The following is an 18,162-nucleotide window of genomic DNA, read 5'->3' on the forward strand; positions in this document are numbered from 1 at the left end:
TTAATCAATTACTAGAAATCTCAGGTGACCCGACACAAGGTTACGACCCCAAGGTTGAAAAACTCTGAATTAAAGATGCAGTCCGCAACTCTCAGATCCCTCTCTTGCCCTGCCTCCAAACTTTCCAAAGTCCCTCCCTCAGAGGAGCTAACAAGCTAACGTTAGCCTGACAGCAACATCACAGTAATATAACATGCATATTACTGCAGCACCTCTCTCTGTCCATCAAACACAATTCTGGCTCTTTTTGCACATTCCCTCCACCTCTAGACCTCCTCTCTACTCTGCAGTCTCTGATCTCCTTCAGAGTCCATGGTCTCATATCTCACCATGACTTCTTCTCTTCAGGAACAAAGTCTTCATCCATTTCCAGCTTTTATCCAAACTCTCACATCATCTGTTCTTCTGTTTTATCCTGATACCAAACATCCTCATCAACATCTGAACCAATCACTGCTCTGATACTCAGCATCTCTTCTTCTAACTCCTCCTCTTCCAGCTTCATCCTTCCTCCTCTGCACCATCTCTCCATCTTTGCTTGTCTTCTCAGTAGTTCTAAGCTCTTCTTCTTCACCAGTTTAATAACAATAGTTTAAAGGTTAAATACAAGACGATTGTGTTTCTTGGGAACAATTGGAAAACGTCTTTGTTGTTTAAAGATGCTTTGATTGTTATTTGAAGGTCATTTTATTTTGGATGATCTAAGTTTGGATTTTATTCTTTTAGGTTTAATTTAATTTAATAAATGGAATAAAAAGTCATTTCAGAGCGAGTCGAGTCATACGATGGAGACGAAGCTTCAGATCCTGGAGGAAGTTTTCACTGACGGCTCAAACCTTGGAAAGAAGGAAAACTCCACAATGACAGGAAAGACGGGGGGTCAAAGGTCACAGAGAGCCACAGGACATTTATGCAAGGTCATCAAAAATGTGACGACTCGTGAGTTTTTGTGCACTTGCAATTTCCTCCAGGACTTAAAAACAAGGATGAGTGGAGGTGGAAACGCACACACACACTGTAGAAAGTAACAACTGTCTAATAATTATTAATAGGGTTTAATATAAACCAACAGGTGAGTGTTTTTAAGATTTAAAATTAAGCAGATTTTAATCAGAGGCCATAGAGCCTTGTCATGTGACTAATAAAATCCATCATTCAGGATTTTAATCAGTAGTTCTTTAATAATTTTTAGTCAACGAACGACCAACTTATAATTGCAAAAAATAAGATATTTCAACACAATTGTGATTAAATACTAATTTTCTAACATTTAAAGAGATAAAACTGATCAACAAATGTTGGTGTCATTGATTAACTCTCCTATTGTCATTGTCTACAACCAAACCTCAGAGTTGGAACTGTTTTTATCATCTTTCTGTAAACAAGAGGTTTACATCAACATCAACATTTCCTGATTATGTGTAGAGCAACTAAAAGCAACACAAGTTGTTATTGTGACTGAAAAATCTGTTAAATGATGTAAAAATCAGGCTGAATGTTTCACTTTAATAGAAAATAGAAGGTTTACAGGTAGTGGAGCCGTGACATCATCAATCACGTGATTTCAAGATGGAGGAACACAAGCTCTAAAACTGCAAAGTAGTCCTATTTTTAAAAGGAAATAAATGAATATGGTGAATAATGTGTTTTATTAGACACAGATCTACTAATAAGAACATTTGGAAGATTTTAGGACACATTTGTAGAAAAAGTGGTGGATATCTTTAATAACGTCTGTTTAATGGGGCGTGTGATGAGAAGAGTATTTATTTTCATCCTCCAGACTGATCAACAGCTCCAGGTGATATGATGCGTTCAGGGGTCGCTGGGAGGCAGCGGTTCTTTAGAGCGGTCGTTGTACATGAATGTCTGCTCTAGGTTAAAGTCTGGGGGGACGTCCTCACCGTGTAGCTCCATGTGCGCCGCCATAAGCTTCATTGTAGAGAAGTAGCGTCCGCACACGGTGCAGCAGTACATGAGCGCACCGCCGTGCGTCCTCAGGTGGCTGATGATGGTGGAGCGACCCCTGAACAGACGCAGACACACGCGGCACTCGTACGGCTTCTCCCCCGTGTGGATACGCAGGTGGTACGTGAACTCCCCGGAGTGGGCGAACGACTTCCCGCAGTAACGACAACCGTACCGTGGAGAGGACACTTTGGTGACGTCACCAGGAGAGGATGATGATGAAGGCTGGGCCTCCAGGGGGCGCTCTGCTTTACGTTTAACGCAGAACGAAGGCTGTGTGTGCAGGGGCTGCGTACACGCTCTGGCGTGCGCATCCAGCAGGGAGCGCTGAGCGAAGCAGTGTCCGCAGAGCGTGCACGTGAACACGGGCACGTGGAGGTGACCCAGGCCATGCCACAGCAGCGCGCACAGCGATGGGAACGAGCGTGCACACACGCCACAGCTCAGAGTGTGAGCGCTGACGTGTAACAGCACATGGTCCTTCAATGCCTGTAGAGAGAGAGAGAGAGACACACACACACACACACACACGGTCAGAGTCCACGTTAACATGAAATAAATACATTAAAATAATCTCATTTAAAGTCAGTAGTGCTGTTGTGTATTTCAATATGAGAAAAAATATATTTTTCCATTTTATTCTTTTATCAGGATTGTAGAATACATAGATTGTATTTATGGTTAGATATCTTGAAGATTTTACAGTTTTCTCACGTTTATAAATATTTAAATAAATGATATTATGTTTTACAGAAATCTAATAGAATGTTGAACTTTTCCGTGCGTTGTAAGCATGTAAATAATGTGTCACATAGTGTTTGTCGTGCTCAGATTTATTAAAAACTTTAGTATCAGAAGTTTTAGTTATTTACAATTTGAACTATTTAAAAAAATACATAATGATATTTTTATTTATTCATTCATGTTTACATGTATCTATATAAAGGTTTTGCACTGACGTCAATGATACCACGTGGGTCTTTCTACATCCAGAGGTGAAACACTGACTTTATTTAATAAAACAGTGATCTGTGTGCCACGAGGCCAAGCCGTACAACATGATTGAAAAACAAAGATCACATGACCTGCTGTGACGTCAGCCGCAAAACCTCTATTTACTAGATACTGGCTGCAGAGACACAAACGTCCAGCAGGTGGCGCCTTAGTCTCTTACATTAAATATAAAGCTGTAGAATAAAGGTCAGCCAATAAAAGCAGTTTATTCAAATGAAAAAACACTGTAGTAGATGTTAGTTATTCATTAATAATCAGTATTAAATATTCTAATATTAACTCACCTGTAAGTCCCTACTGAGGGTTTGTCTACAGACCACGCACTGCAGCTCGTGCTTTCCGCTGCTCGTCAGCGCCACCTGTGGCTCCGCCCCTTGTAGCTCCGTGTAACCATTGGCCTGCGCCTGCCGGATGTGACACAGCAGTTTTTCCCGGGAGCAGCAGTGCAGGCCGCACATGTCGCAGGTGTGGAGCTTCACGCCAACGTGGGACAGCGCGTGGGAAACGGCGGCTGCTCGGTCCGTGAACGCCGCTCCGCACACTGCGCATGCTCCGCGCGCGGTCAGGTGAGACTGCGCATGCCCGCTGATGGCGGACGGGTCCTCGGGGAGGAGGACTGAGCACGTGCCACAGGACAAAGTACTTCCGGTCACCTGCAGGAGAGGGAAACAGGTTTTCAGGCGTTACTGACGTCACTGTTTGTGTTTTTCATTATTACGTCAGAGTTCATATTTGAATGATAAGTTTCTAGTGCTTTTAGTCGCAGTCTTTGCGTCATAAGTGAGACTTTGTCACCGTTTAGTTAACGTGAAGCTCCGCCCCACTACTGCCACGCCCTGTCACACCTGAGAGATCAGGGACATGCCCCATCCCTTAAAGCCCATAGTTACCTTTTTTTGTTGTTTGAAAGTCTGTGTGTGTCCCAAAATAATAAATAAATAAAACAATAATAATAATTTAGATCTACCATTGGTTGGTCACATGGGTTAGTTCGTTAATAAATTAGATGTGTGGCATTTTACGTTAGTAAAAATAACCCAGAATTATCTTTCTCGTCAGCCTTAATTGAGTTGAAAATAAGATTTATATCATATATAAACTTTTTTAAGAAAAAATATGAAGATATGAGTTTTGGTCCATATCGCCCAATTAAACTACTTAACTAGACTATAAGGAAACTTTCCTGGGTTACACATATTGAGCAACTGTTACCTTGGCCAGGTGGTCCCCAAACCGTGGTAAGGAGGCTCAGCCGTGGCTCGTTGTTACTGGTAACAGCAGCGGTCCGTAATGCTGACACTGCATACTGGGTGAGATGTGCTTAAACACGCTGAATGTAACTTCACAGAGAACATCACTACTGACTGACTGAAGAACTACATTACCCAACATGTAAATAAACAGTTATACCTCTGCCTCCCACAATGCAACACCTGGGGTCTGTAACACTACCCCCACTGTAGATGATGATTAAAGCCTTAACATCACTCCAGCATTATAATCATTCAGTGAACACTGTAAACCTGGTCCATACTCTGACACAGCAGATGAAGAGAAAGCTTAAAGTATTCAGACAGTGATATTAAATTAAAAGCATTACACATTTCTCTCTCTTAATACTGTGTAACAAAAATGTCCATCGCACAAGAGCAAATAGAAACTTATGGCAAAACAAAATACTGTCCCTGTCATGGAAAAGGCAGCGTTTAATGGCAATAACGAATATGTCTCTCATTGATAAATCTGTGAGTTAAACTTAACCCTGTGTTCAGATATCAAGACATCAACATAACCTGCATCCATAGAAAGGTTCAACATTAGCAGTTATAAATAAAGCTATATAAAACAAGTCAACATTTGCAAAATATCAACAATAATTCTGAGAATATTAGTGTTCTTTAAAAAAAAAAACAGAAAAGTTATATTTGTCTTTGGTTTCTATGAACTTTGTGTATTAAGTTGATATAAAAAACTTCACTACTGCGTGAATATATGAACGAGCCTGAGAATTATGGACGATTGGCTGAGCTCTTTAGATGTTATGAGCTCCACGATTTGCAATATATTGGGCAACTCGGGTGTTGATGATCATTTTGGCAGAAACAGTGACATTATCCAGGACGCCATAGAGTCATAAGCTGAGATCCTCCTCCCTGGATGGACAGTTGGAGCGCTGCATACAGGAGGTTGATGAACTCAGAATCCTTGAATCTGCGTTGAGGTTGGGTCCTCAGGGCTAACTCCCATCCGGTCTAGTGTCACTGGGTAGGGTTGGGCATCGTTTGGATTTTAACGATTCTGATTCCGATTCTCAATTTTGATTCCTGTTCTCGACGATTCTCGATTCTGATTCTTTGAGTTGTGCAGGTCAACAGGTCACAGATTTCACAGGAGAATGTTTTAGTTTGAAAAAGCCTTTACACTGGTGATAATGGTCATCCCAAAGACTAGCATGTTAATGAATTCAGTCTTGCGTCACACACCTTGTGGAGTTAACACAGCGATGAGCGCCAGTATTTCCACAACAGCGAGGAGTGCTCCAGCCCTCCCTCCTGCTACTTGTTGCCCAGTTTGAACATTGATATCATGGTACCCAGCCAGTGCCCAGGGGTGCCGCTCTCCTGGACCCGAAGCGGGCACGGCTTCTCCAGGTGCTGGCTGAGCCTCATTATTTGCTCTGAATGCGTTGTTGTTCCGCAGCAGGTTCATCCAGGCAGCACAAAGGTCAGGACGCAGGAAGACATGATCGTTGTGAGGCTGGACTCTAAACGCACCGAGCCATGCATGGACAAGACCACGGATATCCACCTGTAAGTCCAAGTTGTCCACTGGCATTAGGGTGTTCCCCGCACTGTTGATGATAAGCTCAGCCAAAGCGTTGAGGGATAGCACTCGTGGAAACCCTGCCTTCACTAACCCGACCATGCTCAATGCACCCACTGCCTGCTCCAAATCCCAGTTTTCACAATGTTCTCTGTGCACATGATGATAGCCTGTTGTCTTGATAGGAGCGCTCTGACCACCTGGTGGAAGGGCCCTCCTCCTACTCTAGGGGATGCCTGAGAAACCAATCCCATCCATCTACTTCCTGCATCACCCCTTATGTTTCTCAATCCAGCGAGGAATGGTTTGGTGTGCGTTGAAGGTGGAGGAGTAAGCTTCCAGTCCCCCCTTGGTGGCGCTGTTGTAGTGAGGCCTACAGGCTCACCTGCTGCTAACGTTTTCTTCGTGTCCCATTTCCCACGTGTGCTGCGCAGTATTCCTTCTCTTTTCACTCTTTTCCTCTCTCAAAAACTCCGGAAAATGCGGACAGCGGTTCGTACTGCTGACTGCATCCCAGGTGAGTGCAGGGAGGAAGAAGCAGACGGGTACTTGAGGGTAAGATGTACCTTTAATCCTCTCATTTGGTCATAAACAGCGAGAGAGTGCACACGGAGAACATCACTATTAACTGACTGAAAAACTACATTACCCTCACAATGTAACACCTCCCTTAAAGCAACAGGCCATACCTGTAACACCATGGCTGTGTCCTAATAGTCCCTCCTATCTCCTTTCCGATCCACTTTTTTATAACATCACTGGGTAAATGAAAGGTGTTAGGAAAGGAGTTAGGAAATGGACATCACATTTGTTTTGATGATCAGACACACTTCCACTCGGTGACGTAATAATGACGTCTGCTGTGGTGAAAAAAACTCCACTTCCTAAAATAAACTAAAAGCTAATTTCTAACACTTTCCACTGATATAATGTCATAAATCACAGGTTTGAATGTAAATCAAACAAAAAGAGGTTACCATGGCTACGAGGAACTGAAGGTAAACTAAAGAATGTCACATAGAGAATGGTTGATCACACTCACCTTCTACTCACTAATATGAATTATGTTGAATAAAACATCATGTGGATTAAAATGTCTGATCATTTTCCTAGAACCACAGTGTTTGTTTTATATCAGTTATAATCTGATATGTCTATATATAATAATATATGGGTTTTACATTATTTCTTTAAAGTTGTTCATATTATTGCATTAGTAACTGACATGATCTACGTTACTTGTCGGTCATCGTGAGTTTATGTGAGCGCTCGGGTGTGTGTGTCCCTTTAAATGTTGTCGGCGCAAGGAATTGTGGGTCATCATTATCTGGTCTCCTTTGGTGAAGGATGTATCAGTGTTTTCTAGGCTAAAGGAGGTTATAAAGGAAGCATTGAGACTCTTTTCCTGAGCTTAAAGAGAACTTGGACACTTTTTTACCCCTTAAGTGGTTAAGAAAGGAGATAGGAGGGACTATTCAGATGCAACCAATGCCACATCTCCCCATGGGTTTTTCCCACAATCCATTAACATTAATGTTGGCTTAAATCAGAGCCAATAGATTATTTAGGAGTGTGTGAAGTGTCCTAGTGATTAACTATAGCTCTGACGTCTGCTGATAGGAACAGAAATAACACAAAGATGAATGAATGAGTCTGATTTATTGTATCAACACAGGCCTGTGTGAGCAAATACTTCATTTAATTTACATTTTAAACTTTTTTGTTCAGTGTTTGTCTCAGACACTATGGGTGCTTTCACACATATAGTCCAGTGGACTCGGTGGAGTTCAGGCAGTGAATCTGCAACATTGTTGCATTTTAATTTAGTCCGGTCCGCTTTCACACATTCTATTGGCCAAGCACACCAAACTTTCTGAACAACGTCACGCAGGCAAAACGGTCGGTCACCTATTGGATAGAATACTTTAGCCTCCATAGAATTCTGTCAGAAAAATGCATTTTCCAAAGGAAATCCTCAATCAATCCTCTAAAAACGTAATTAATGATTCAAAATGACCCTCAAATACAATGAGTGGAAATGTTTGTGTTGTGTATGTATGTGTGTTGCCGCAAGATGGAGGAGTGCTAGGTGTGTTTGTGTGCTTGTTGCCGTGACGACGGTTTGTGTGATTACGGACAGTTGTGCCTTCATGTCCTATATTTGATCCCTCTTCATATGTTTTCCAAAGGAAATCCTAAAACAAACCCCCTGGGAATGTAATTGATAATAATTAAAAATAACTCCTAATCCCACAACATGCGCTACATAAACACAGCTGATGACGCTTCGTCTCACACCTGTCGGCACTCAGAGGCGTCATGTCACCGGTAAGTTACCGGTAAGGGTGTGTAATGTTTGAAGATGTGAATGTATGAGCAGGTAAAACAAAGAGCAGTCAGGTGTGTAGCCGTTAATGACCATGTGAACAGTTTGAGGAAGAGAGAGAAGTGAGACAAATGAATGATGTGGGAGTAAATACGGAAGAAAGTGAGGAAATGTTTGTGACATGTTTGTTAGTTTGCTGACAAAGTGAGTCTGAAAATGGTTGGATGGATATTTGTGTGTGTGCTGCCTGATGGAGCACTGGGTTGTGAGTGTGTGCGCGTGCCTGTTGCCGCAACATTGTGCGTGATTGCTGTGTGTCGCTGCTGTCCAGTCACAGATGGAGTTGCTCTGTCACTATTGCGCTTCAACATAAATTCCTATATTTGGTCCCGTTTGCTTTCTCACATGTTTAAAAACCACACCATGCTTCGCTTGAGGCGAACAGAGACCCACATTTTATAGAGGACCAGAGTTCACTTGTTGGCTTCGTACCAGAGTTCTAGTGAGCTTTCACATGTCACAAAAAGACCAAAAGACCAGAACTATCAGAGGAAGTGAAGCATAGTGAGGATCAAAGAGGCATGTGTGAACGCACCCTTAATCACAGTAAATAAACTGAGAAACTCAGATTTATATTGATTATATCGTGATTCTATCGTATCATAAACCGTGTGAGTCACTAACAACGATACATTGGACCGGATTTCACAGATTAGCGCTGTCTAATGAAGAGTGTACCATCACACACACTTAGCACACACACTCAGCTCCCTGGCCGTACACTTTCCACACACAGGTTTCCTGCAGCTCAGACACTTCATAAAAGTTTTGTTCTGTTTGCATCGAGCCTTCACCATGCACTTTACTCGTTTACGTTCTTCTGTGTCCTCTAAGGGCCCAAACACACGATACTGCTGCTTTAACACCATCCACTCAGAGCGTAGCTCCTGGGCTAGCTGTAGCATGAAGTCCCTCCTAGGGACCTGGTCCCCCATGCAGCCCCTGTAGAGCACCCAGGCGTTGATGGCAGCCAGGTCCAAAACCAGGTAGAACGCAGCAACTGGCCATCGACGTGCACTACCTACAGGGGGAGAGAGAGTTACACACAGTCTACAGAAGATAAAACAAAAAATATGTATATGTTAATGTCAATGGAAGGATAGATAGATCAGATTTAGTAAATAACAGCTTTAAAAACAATTTTGCCAACAACCTTTACACTAACTTCAAAAAACTCTTAATGGCTTTGGTTAGAAATGTATTTAAAGTGTTCCTGTAGTGGAAACTTTTATAACAAAAAATGTGTTTAATGTATTATCAATAAACAAAATATGTGCACGTTTTTATTAAAAAAACACATTAAAAGGACTTTTTAAAACAATTTTATATCTTGGGGCATAAACTATGTAGAGTCTCCTTTTTAATCAGGATATAACACACTGGTTGATGGTCACGGCCTGTCACTTAAAATAACTGGTGCATTGTGGGAGGTAGAGGCGTAACAGGAAGTGTAGTTTTCAGCAGCTGTGTGTAGCCCCTCCCTCAGTGATAAAGGTTGTATGTTAGGTGAGGATTAAATATCACCTTCTCACCAACTTCCTGCTTCTTGTGAACCTCCCTGCACCCACTCAGCATCACAATTAGCCTAACAGGCTAACAGAGCTGTTGTTAGCAGCAGAAACGAGCCATGGCTGAGTAGTTAGGTGTTGGAAGTGCACAAATATTGTTAGAAACTGTGATGAAAGCTGCGTGAAAGGACGTGTTTATTGATTGAATGAGGATCAGCACCTGAACCAACAGGTAAATTCTCCTGACAGAGTTCATCATTTAGCCACAAGGAAATAAGAGGGAACAATGTGGTGGGGGTGTGGTTAGTCATGACACCTCCCATTATATCCCCTGTAAGTAGAAACGTAGTAGTGCTCTGAACAAGCTGCATTCAAGGACTTTCTATGAAGGAATTCTGTCCATTAGTTTAGCCCATTAGCTTAGCCTACAGATCCCTCTCATAGCAGCTCAGCTTGAAGCGGTCCTTACATAACAACTAATTGGGTGTGAAGGTAAGGCTGGTTCTGATTGGCAGTGCAGTGAAATATTGTGGAAAGTGTGTTTTTACTTGTTTTAAATGTCTTCAAAGCACGTCTGAGGTTTTTACATCTGTGTGCTACATTGCAGCTACCGTGGGGGAGGGGCGGAGTGGAGAACAACCCCCCCCCCCCCATTGTAGGCAGAGGTTCAATGTCATAATAAAATACACATACATGTCCATGTATATTTTACTTGTATGAGATAATAAAATCTAACCTCTGACAGAGAACTGGTGAGCCATTTGAACCAGGGCGTCCACGCCAATTTTGGTGCGGTTGTAATAAGTAACCGTCTCTGGCTCCCTCTTGTGGTCTGTGAGGATGTCCACGTTGTGGTGCCGGGTGCTGAGGATGGGGACGTTCTTCCTGGGCTCGCGCTGGTACACGGACAGCACCACCTGCCCTTGTTTCAGAAGCTTGGTGCTGAACAGCTTCATCGTGTCTTTCACTGAGGGCGGGAGCTCCCGTTGGTGCTTGCTGATGTTTCCGACCAGGCTTGTGTTCATGGACAGCAGAGCGTTGGCCAGTGGGATGGAGGTCACACTATCATCAGTGGTGACGTTCCTTCCTTTACCAACAAACGGCTCCAACAGACCCAACACCAAGCTTTCCCTACGGCGCTGCGTGATGGGCCTGTTGTCGTCTTTCTCCAGGTACGGACAACCAGTCAGGAAGTATTTGCTCTCCACATCTGCTGCCATCCAGAACTTAAATCCAGATTTGTCCTGTGTATTTGGCGTATACTGCGTGAACCGTTGTTGGGCCACCGTAATGTCTGACCCTGGCTGGAAGGACGCGATACAGTTCTGGGTGAAGTGGTCCCACACTTCCCTCAGCTGCGCAAATTTGTCCGCGATCACTCGGGAACGACGGGTCTCCTTTTGGTCGAAGCACAGGTAGCGCATTATCTCCCTGAACCTGGTCCTGGAGAGGGTGGCGATGAAGAAGGCATTGCCCCAATCTTCAGCCCAGAAACTCCCCACATCAATGTTCTTCCCGCAGTACGCACCCCGTACATACAGGAGAGCGATAAAGGCCTTCAGTTCTGCTAGAGTCAGATCCCAGGATCCCGTCTCCTGCCCCCGGCCACGTGCCGCGGCCACGGTGCAACCCCTCACGTGCTCCAGCAAGATGTCGTCACACAGGCACTGAAACGCTGACAGTTTGTCAAGGATGTTTCCTTGTGCATGTGGAGATGGACCAGCACACTCAGTGAAAATGTTTGGTTGGGGGCTTCTTTCAGCGCCTCCCACAGGCTCAACAAGCGACCACACGGTGCTGCCATCTTTACCAACCTCATGAGCCAGGGATGGATCTGTGACACACGCTGAAAAAAATGAAAGACTACTTTAGACCACGTCGGTTTCCCAAACATTTCAACCTGATTTGTTAGTTTTCTATATATATGGGAGATGTTTGAGTCATAGACTAGAACAATAAAGTATTAGTTATAATAGTGAACCTACCTTCAGACCCATGTGGTGGAGGGTAGGACCGCTGGGACAGCCTCACTTTCCGTGGAGGTTCTGAGTCACTGAGCGACGTCGATTCCTCGGCAGAATCCACCCAGGCTAGGTTAGACTCCTCCCCTTCATCAGACTCTCCTTCACTTAACTCATTCAGCAGGTCTCGATCCTGGCACACAGTCACATTGTTTCAGTTTGTAGTTTTACTAAAACTAAACTATCTATTATGTAGCTCTGATGTTTTCTGGTCTACAATAGGTGCTGTTAGCATCATAAATGCTAACAGCTAGAGAGTTAAATTTTTTCTCAGTAAAATCAATAAAAGATCACTTGTCGAGTAGTCTAGTACTGTTTTCGTTATTGTGAGAATGCTGTAAACATAGACGTATTCCGCTTACGTACATTTTTCTAACATCAGCCACGGAGCGTCTTTTTAAGGGGAAGTAAAGGCTCCTTAGGACTACATAAGGGTTTATGTCGTAGAAGAAGAGCTTGTGTTTTTAGACTCAGGCCAACAAAGAAACAACAGTAGTTGGAACTATTGTGGTCACAGAATTTGTCAAAACAAAGATATGAAATATCTATGATATGGTATGAAAATCATTAAAAAAGATCAACAATAAATTCCAAGCAAAGGTAGTTCAAACCATATTTAATTAAATGTTCTCTAGTCCACAAACATTTCATAAATGTAATAATAATAAACAAATATTGAATCGAGCATTTCATGAACACTTCTTAATAAAACATTAAATCAAACAGTAAACCTAGCTTAACAAACATTAAACCTAGCTTAACTAACATTGAACCTAGCTTAACTAACAGTAAACCTAGCTTAACTAACAGTAAACCTAGCTCAACCAACATTGAACCTAGCTTAACCAACATTGAACCTAGCTTAACCAACATTGAACCTAGCTCAACCAACATTAAACCTAGCTTAACTAACAGTAAACCTAGCTTAACCAACAGTAAACCAAGCTTAACGTTAAACCTAGCTTAACTAACATTAAACCTAGCTTAACTAACATTAAACCTAGCTTAACTAACATTTAATCTTCTGTGTAAAAAGATGCAGCCTAACATTTCTCTCTCTGGCTTGTTTAACTTCACATTCTAAATCTTTTCCTGTTCTTTTATTTTCTTGTAGCTAAAAACTAACGTGAAAAATAAAAAGTAGAATTTCTCTGAGGAAATGAAACACGACATGTACTTCATGTTGCATTCTTTACAGTTTCCATTAGTCAGATACCTTTCTCTTCTCCTTTGTTTCTCTTTCTTTGTGGTCAGAATTCACACGCTGCCTGTGGCGAGTGCTTTTCACTTTGCTTGACAGCGGAATCTGGTAAAATAGATAAAAATTATAAATAAGTAATAAATTAGTGAAAAATGTATGATTACCAAAGTTAGATCACATGCTGTAATTAATGAGTTTTAAAAAACTTCTTGTAATGTACAAAAATGTCTAAAATATAACAAAAAACCCACAAATAGCAGAAAAATGACATTTATATAAATTAATAATGAAATATAAAAGCACAAAAATGTCCAATTTACGACATACATCACTGATTGAAAGCTCTCTGCATTTCAACTTAAATCAAAGTTAAGATGCTAACAATTAGCGACCTCAACAAAACAAGCTAGCTACCCACAAAGGGTTACTGTGAAATTTATAATCAATTATATGTTTGTAGAAAAACTTAATTATTATTATTTTTTTAAGGTTATTGCACATGATGTCCAAACATTGAAACTACAAACCGAGTGTTAAAAAGGTGAGAGAGAAACAAACCTGTTAGCTGCTCCAACGGGTCCATCACAAGTTTGTGTATGATGCAACTTCCTGTCCTTCATCGAATTTCAAAAATAAAAGTTCCAAAGAGGTCATTTGTTAATGGTCACATCGCATGATTTTTCCAAAAATGGGAATCACCAGAAAAAGTTTGCATTAATATTATGATGGAAATAAATACAGAAATACTTTAAAAATACTCTTATCTTACAAACTTATCAAATAGGGTAAAAATGATAATAGATTTAGAGTAATTCTAAAGATTTTTTAGAAGCAGCAGTCGCACCACATGATAATTTAGCATTTTAAATAAAGAAATAAATTACAAGCAGGTAATGTTTGGTTTTCTGAAAATTAAAAGTGCAAATATAGGAGAAGTACTAAATATGTTTATCTTTTTACACATTAAAACCTGTTTTAACTGAAAGAAATGCAGTTGGACAGAAACGTTTGGCATCTCATCATCAATCCTTCATCTGAGGAAGTTCTTCTCCCAAAATATTGGTCAATGTTTGAATGAAAATATCACCGTAAAGTAATCAAAATATTAAACTGCTTCTACAGCTGCAGGTTAATCAGATGAAGCCATGGATTAAAAAATGTGAACCCTCTGATTGTTATAACTGTAGTGCAAAGATGAGACACCAGGGGGCAGAGGACTAGCAATAGATTGTCTACAACGGGGGTTCTCAACCTGAGGGTTGCGAGACACAGGGAGGGGTTCGCCAGATGCCTTCAAGAAACTAGGAATAATTTTTGAACAATATTCTTATTTTTCATTTTATTTTATTTTCTATTTTTTATTTGTCTGCACATGCTGTCGAAGGTCAACACGGCAAGAAGTGTAATCTTTTAAAGACAGCAATGCAGTGTTACACCTGGATGAGGGGGAGGGAACAGGGAAGAGGGAGTCAGGGTAGGAAATGGAAGGGTGGGGAAGAGTTGACTGCTTTTAAGTGAGAGTGAGATGTGATGTTATAGTTGTTTATTATGTTGTGTAATCAAACCAGTCTGGTGACCAGTGTGAAGCTTAGGTATAATGGTGGTGGACAGAGGGAAGGAGTGAGTGGTAATACCTAAAACAGGTATTTAGGATCAACGTGTCTAAAGTTAAGCCCACTACCAGTTTTATCTACAGTCTAAGACATGTCAGTGCATCACACCCTTTTTCTGCAACTACACAAAACTCACCATATTTTAACCTATTTTCATCACTTTTTCTTGCCATATTTTTGCTCCTTTTAATGCATTTATGCTACATTTCTACATTACATTTCAATGACTTTTTTGCACATTTTTTCCACTTTCCAGACATGTTCATCACTTATAAACCCTTTCTACCACTTTTCCATCTAATGTCACATATATTGACCCATTATTGTCACTTTTCACCATATTTCATGATTATTTTTGCCAATTTAACCACATTCACCATTTGTCCTGCCCATTATTTACCAGTTTAAACTAATTGTTCCAATATTGACACTTTGAACCCTTTTTACCACTTTTTCTGTCCTTTTTTAAAATCCCATTTCACCACATTTTCCAGCATCTTTGAACCATTTTATTTGTGATTAAAACCATGATTTCCATCTTTAAGATGACTATAATAATAATAATAAACGTTCCTGGATAACAGTGGATATTATTCAGATGAATAAATAAATGTGGTTATCACAGATTCATAGAACAATAGACCATCATTTTACTGACTTTATGGATGGACCCCAAAAATCTCTCCTTTATTCCCCCTTATAGATGGTCCTGTCTCCACATGACTGTTCTTCAATGTTCATGTCTGTGTTCAACCACCTTCAGCTACAGTGGGGGTCCCTGCTCTATGGGACCTTTATTTTGGGGGTCACAGTCTGAAAAGGTTGAGAAACACTGGTGTACAAATGAAGAGGTAATAGGTCTTTAAAATGTACGTTTTAAATATATGTAAGGACTTATAGGAAAAGTTCAAATGTAAAAACTAAACGTGTGTAAATCTGTCCTCATCCCGCTAACAGCTAATGGTAACACATGCTAATGCTAACTCACCTGGCTGCTCATGTCGTCTCCATTCTCCACAAACACGAGGTCCTCGTCTTCCTCCATGAAGTCTTCTTCGTCACTGAGTTCTATGATGTCGTCTGATGTTCCCTCCATCATGTGGGTCTGCAGGTCCTCCTCCTCCTCCTTAAACATCTGCAGCTTGTCCCTCTCTGTCGCCTCCTGGAGGCCACTCACTGAGCTCAGTGAGGAAGAGGCAGGAATGAAGGTCTGGGGCTGAGGTGAGTGTGAGAGGGAGAAGGAGACCATGGGAGGTTCTGAGCTCACGTCCTGTGGTTCCGTCTTCATCTGCTGAGATCCGTGGCCCCTAGCGCTCACATCTTGTCCCTCTGGAGTTGGGGCGTAGCAAACATCATCCTGGATGTCCTCCGTCTTCAGGTCCAGGGCGTCCTGCAGAAACCTGACGGAGGAGGATTGGTCAGCATGTGAGGGGGCGTCGCTGGGCGTGGGAGCAGCTGACGAAGATGATGAGGAGCAGAGTGAAGACGCAGCTATCATCCCCGTGGAGTCCACGTTGATGTTTCCAGGACTCGTTGGTTTATCAGAGGCTGATGACTGAAGGTCAGGAAATGTGTGGTGACACGCCTTCACCAGCTGGTCGACGCCCAGGCGCTGAGCGAGCTCACACAGCACGCCCACCTCCATCAGGTCCGTTAGAACCTCCCCCGTGTACACGAAGGTCAGCAGTTTCTCAAAGGAGGCGGAGGAGATGAACTGCAGGGAGAAGGTGGAGCTGGAGGTGGAAGTGTTGCTCAGAAGGTTCCTGAAATACGAGCCGGAACATGCCAACACCGCGCTGTGCGCCGCAAACATCACATTCCCCACGTTCAACGTGACGTCGCAGTAACGCCGCGACTCACGGCAGCGGTTCAGCTCGGCCAGGATGCTGGAGGCGTGGCCAGAACCCAGTAGGCGGACTCTCATGGCTGAGCAGCTTCAGGCCGACAGCAGACAAACGGAGCAGGTGACCTTCAGGACCAAGTGTTCACATCCACAAAAGAACGTAATCCAAACCTGAAACAGATTCAGTGTTTAAACATCCTGATGATACGTTTACAAATCCTGGATTATGTCTTTGTGAGAAAATGTGTCAGAAAAGTTATTTTAATAAAAACACCATTAATGTTGAACAGTTCCTGCCAATATAACATTTAATGGACACAACAGAAAGCAACATTAAAAGAAAAAACAAACATATCTAGAATCTATTCCTTCTTACAATTTAAACCCAATTTATCCATAAATACTTAAAACTGAGATGGGACCTGAAGAGAAACTGTCGAGAATATGTAATCCCTGAAATGTAACTTTTATTATGGATCTGCAAACCTGATCAGAGTAAATGTTCATATATTCTGTCCTAAAAAACTTTGTATTGGAAATAACAGATCAGATTTCAGGGTTGGTTGGTTATTGAAAATGTACCAAATGAAAAGCCAAACGCAAATGTAAAATGTTTTTACTTAGTTATTCTGCTGTAATGTTAAAAAACTGCAACAATAAAGTTTTTTTAAAACAACACGATTAATGTATAATAACATGTAAACATGACTAGGAACCCTTTAATGTTGCATATTTTAACCCTTATGTTTGTGTATTTTATAAAGTAATCTATATGTAGTATAAAGTGTATATTTTCTGTTAGTGATATTGTAACTAGTAATTATGACAATAATACATTACAATAGATGCAGATGTTTTCAATAATCAATTATTTAAACGGTAAATAAATGACATGAAGTAATGTAAAATGTTAATATTTAAAGCACTGTGGCTGAGCTGCTGATTTAGTTTATTATTATATATAATAAATAAATTATTGACCATCTCAATGGGCTTTTCCTGCTTAACTACAGAGTTAAATAAAAATATAATATTTGAACTAAAACTAAAAGCCTGTGTTACATAATAATAATCAGTCCGGAAATGTTAGGCTTTTTAAATAATTTAATGTATTAATTAAACCTGTATTTTTACACAACCTGTGATCAGAGATGACATGAAGGTGAACAGTTTGTATGTTTTACTGCACGTTTTTTTCAAAGTATTTGTTTTCCTGTTTAAAGTCTGAATTCACTCATTAATAAAGTTCAAATGAACCCGTTTGTGTGTCGCTCACCATTAACGTCGGTCCGTCCGTTTGTTTGTTAAATTTGTGTTGTTTTGTGTGTTTTTCCTCCTCTTCATCAATAACAAATGCTCCGCTACGGCTACACCCAGCGTCGCTGAATGATGACGTCACTGAGATCAAACACGCTAGGTCCGCCCCTACAGGCTGGAGGGAGAACTGCACATTTGTGTTTTTCTTTTTTTGTGATGAACTTCTCTCTGTTTCTGTATCTTCTTCAGTGTTTGTGTTTATTGACGTTAAATCAGTTTTACTATCATTTTGTGTCTATTTCTGATGATTTTATAATTCCATTGTGTAACTTTTCATGATCCTACTTGTATTTTTATTGGACACATTTTTGTTAGTTTGCAAGTGTCGTGTGTCTTTATGAATATTTTGTGTATTTTTTCTGTAATTTATGAAGCGTGTTTGTATTTGTATCCTTTTTTGATACCATTTGTGTGTTTCTGTGCTTGCTTTATATCTACACTTTGATATTTGAGTATTTTTCTGTGTAT

General features: G+C 41.1%; 1 protein-coding gene across 3 annotated transcripts; it reads right to left on the reverse strand.

Annotated features, from left to right (window-relative positions):
* Window positions 1–1,632: 1,632 nt before the first annotated feature.
* zbtb39 (zinc finger and BTB domain containing 39) lies at window positions 1,633–17,769 on the reverse strand. 3 transcript variants are annotated; one of them, XM_028453987.1, is made up of 6 exons: window positions 17,654–17,769; window positions 15,523–16,548; window positions 12,937–13,026; window positions 11,685–11,853; window positions 10,436–11,545; window positions 7,108–9,212 (listed from the first exon to the last, which is right to left on the reverse strand). In XM_028453987.1, exons 2-6 carry the CDS (start codon window positions 16,456–16,458, stop codon window positions 8,872–8,874), a joined length of 2,646 nt encoding a protein of 881 aa, XP_028309788.1. In that variant the 5' UTR covers window positions 16,459–16,548; window positions 17,654–17,769; the 3' UTR covers window positions 7,108–8,871. The 3 variants fall into 3 exon arrangements, with proteins under 3 accessions (XP_028309790.1, XP_028309788.1, XP_028309789.1); XM_028453988.1 differs by lacking the exon at window positions 12,937–13,026; XM_028453989.1 differs by lacking the exons at window positions 7,108–9,212; window positions 10,436–11,545; window positions 11,685–11,853; window positions 12,937–13,026 and adding exons at window positions 1,633–2,457; window positions 3,267–3,635.
* Between the last annotated feature and the right edge of the window lie 393 nt (window positions 17,770–18,162).

Source organism: Gouania willdenowi, chromosome 7, assembly GCF_900634775.1.
Source record: "Gouania willdenowi chromosome 7, fGouWil2.1, whole genome shotgun sequence".
Lineage (NCBI taxonomy): Eukaryota > Metazoa > Chordata > Actinopteri > Blenniiformes > Gobiesocidae > Gouania > Gouania willdenowi.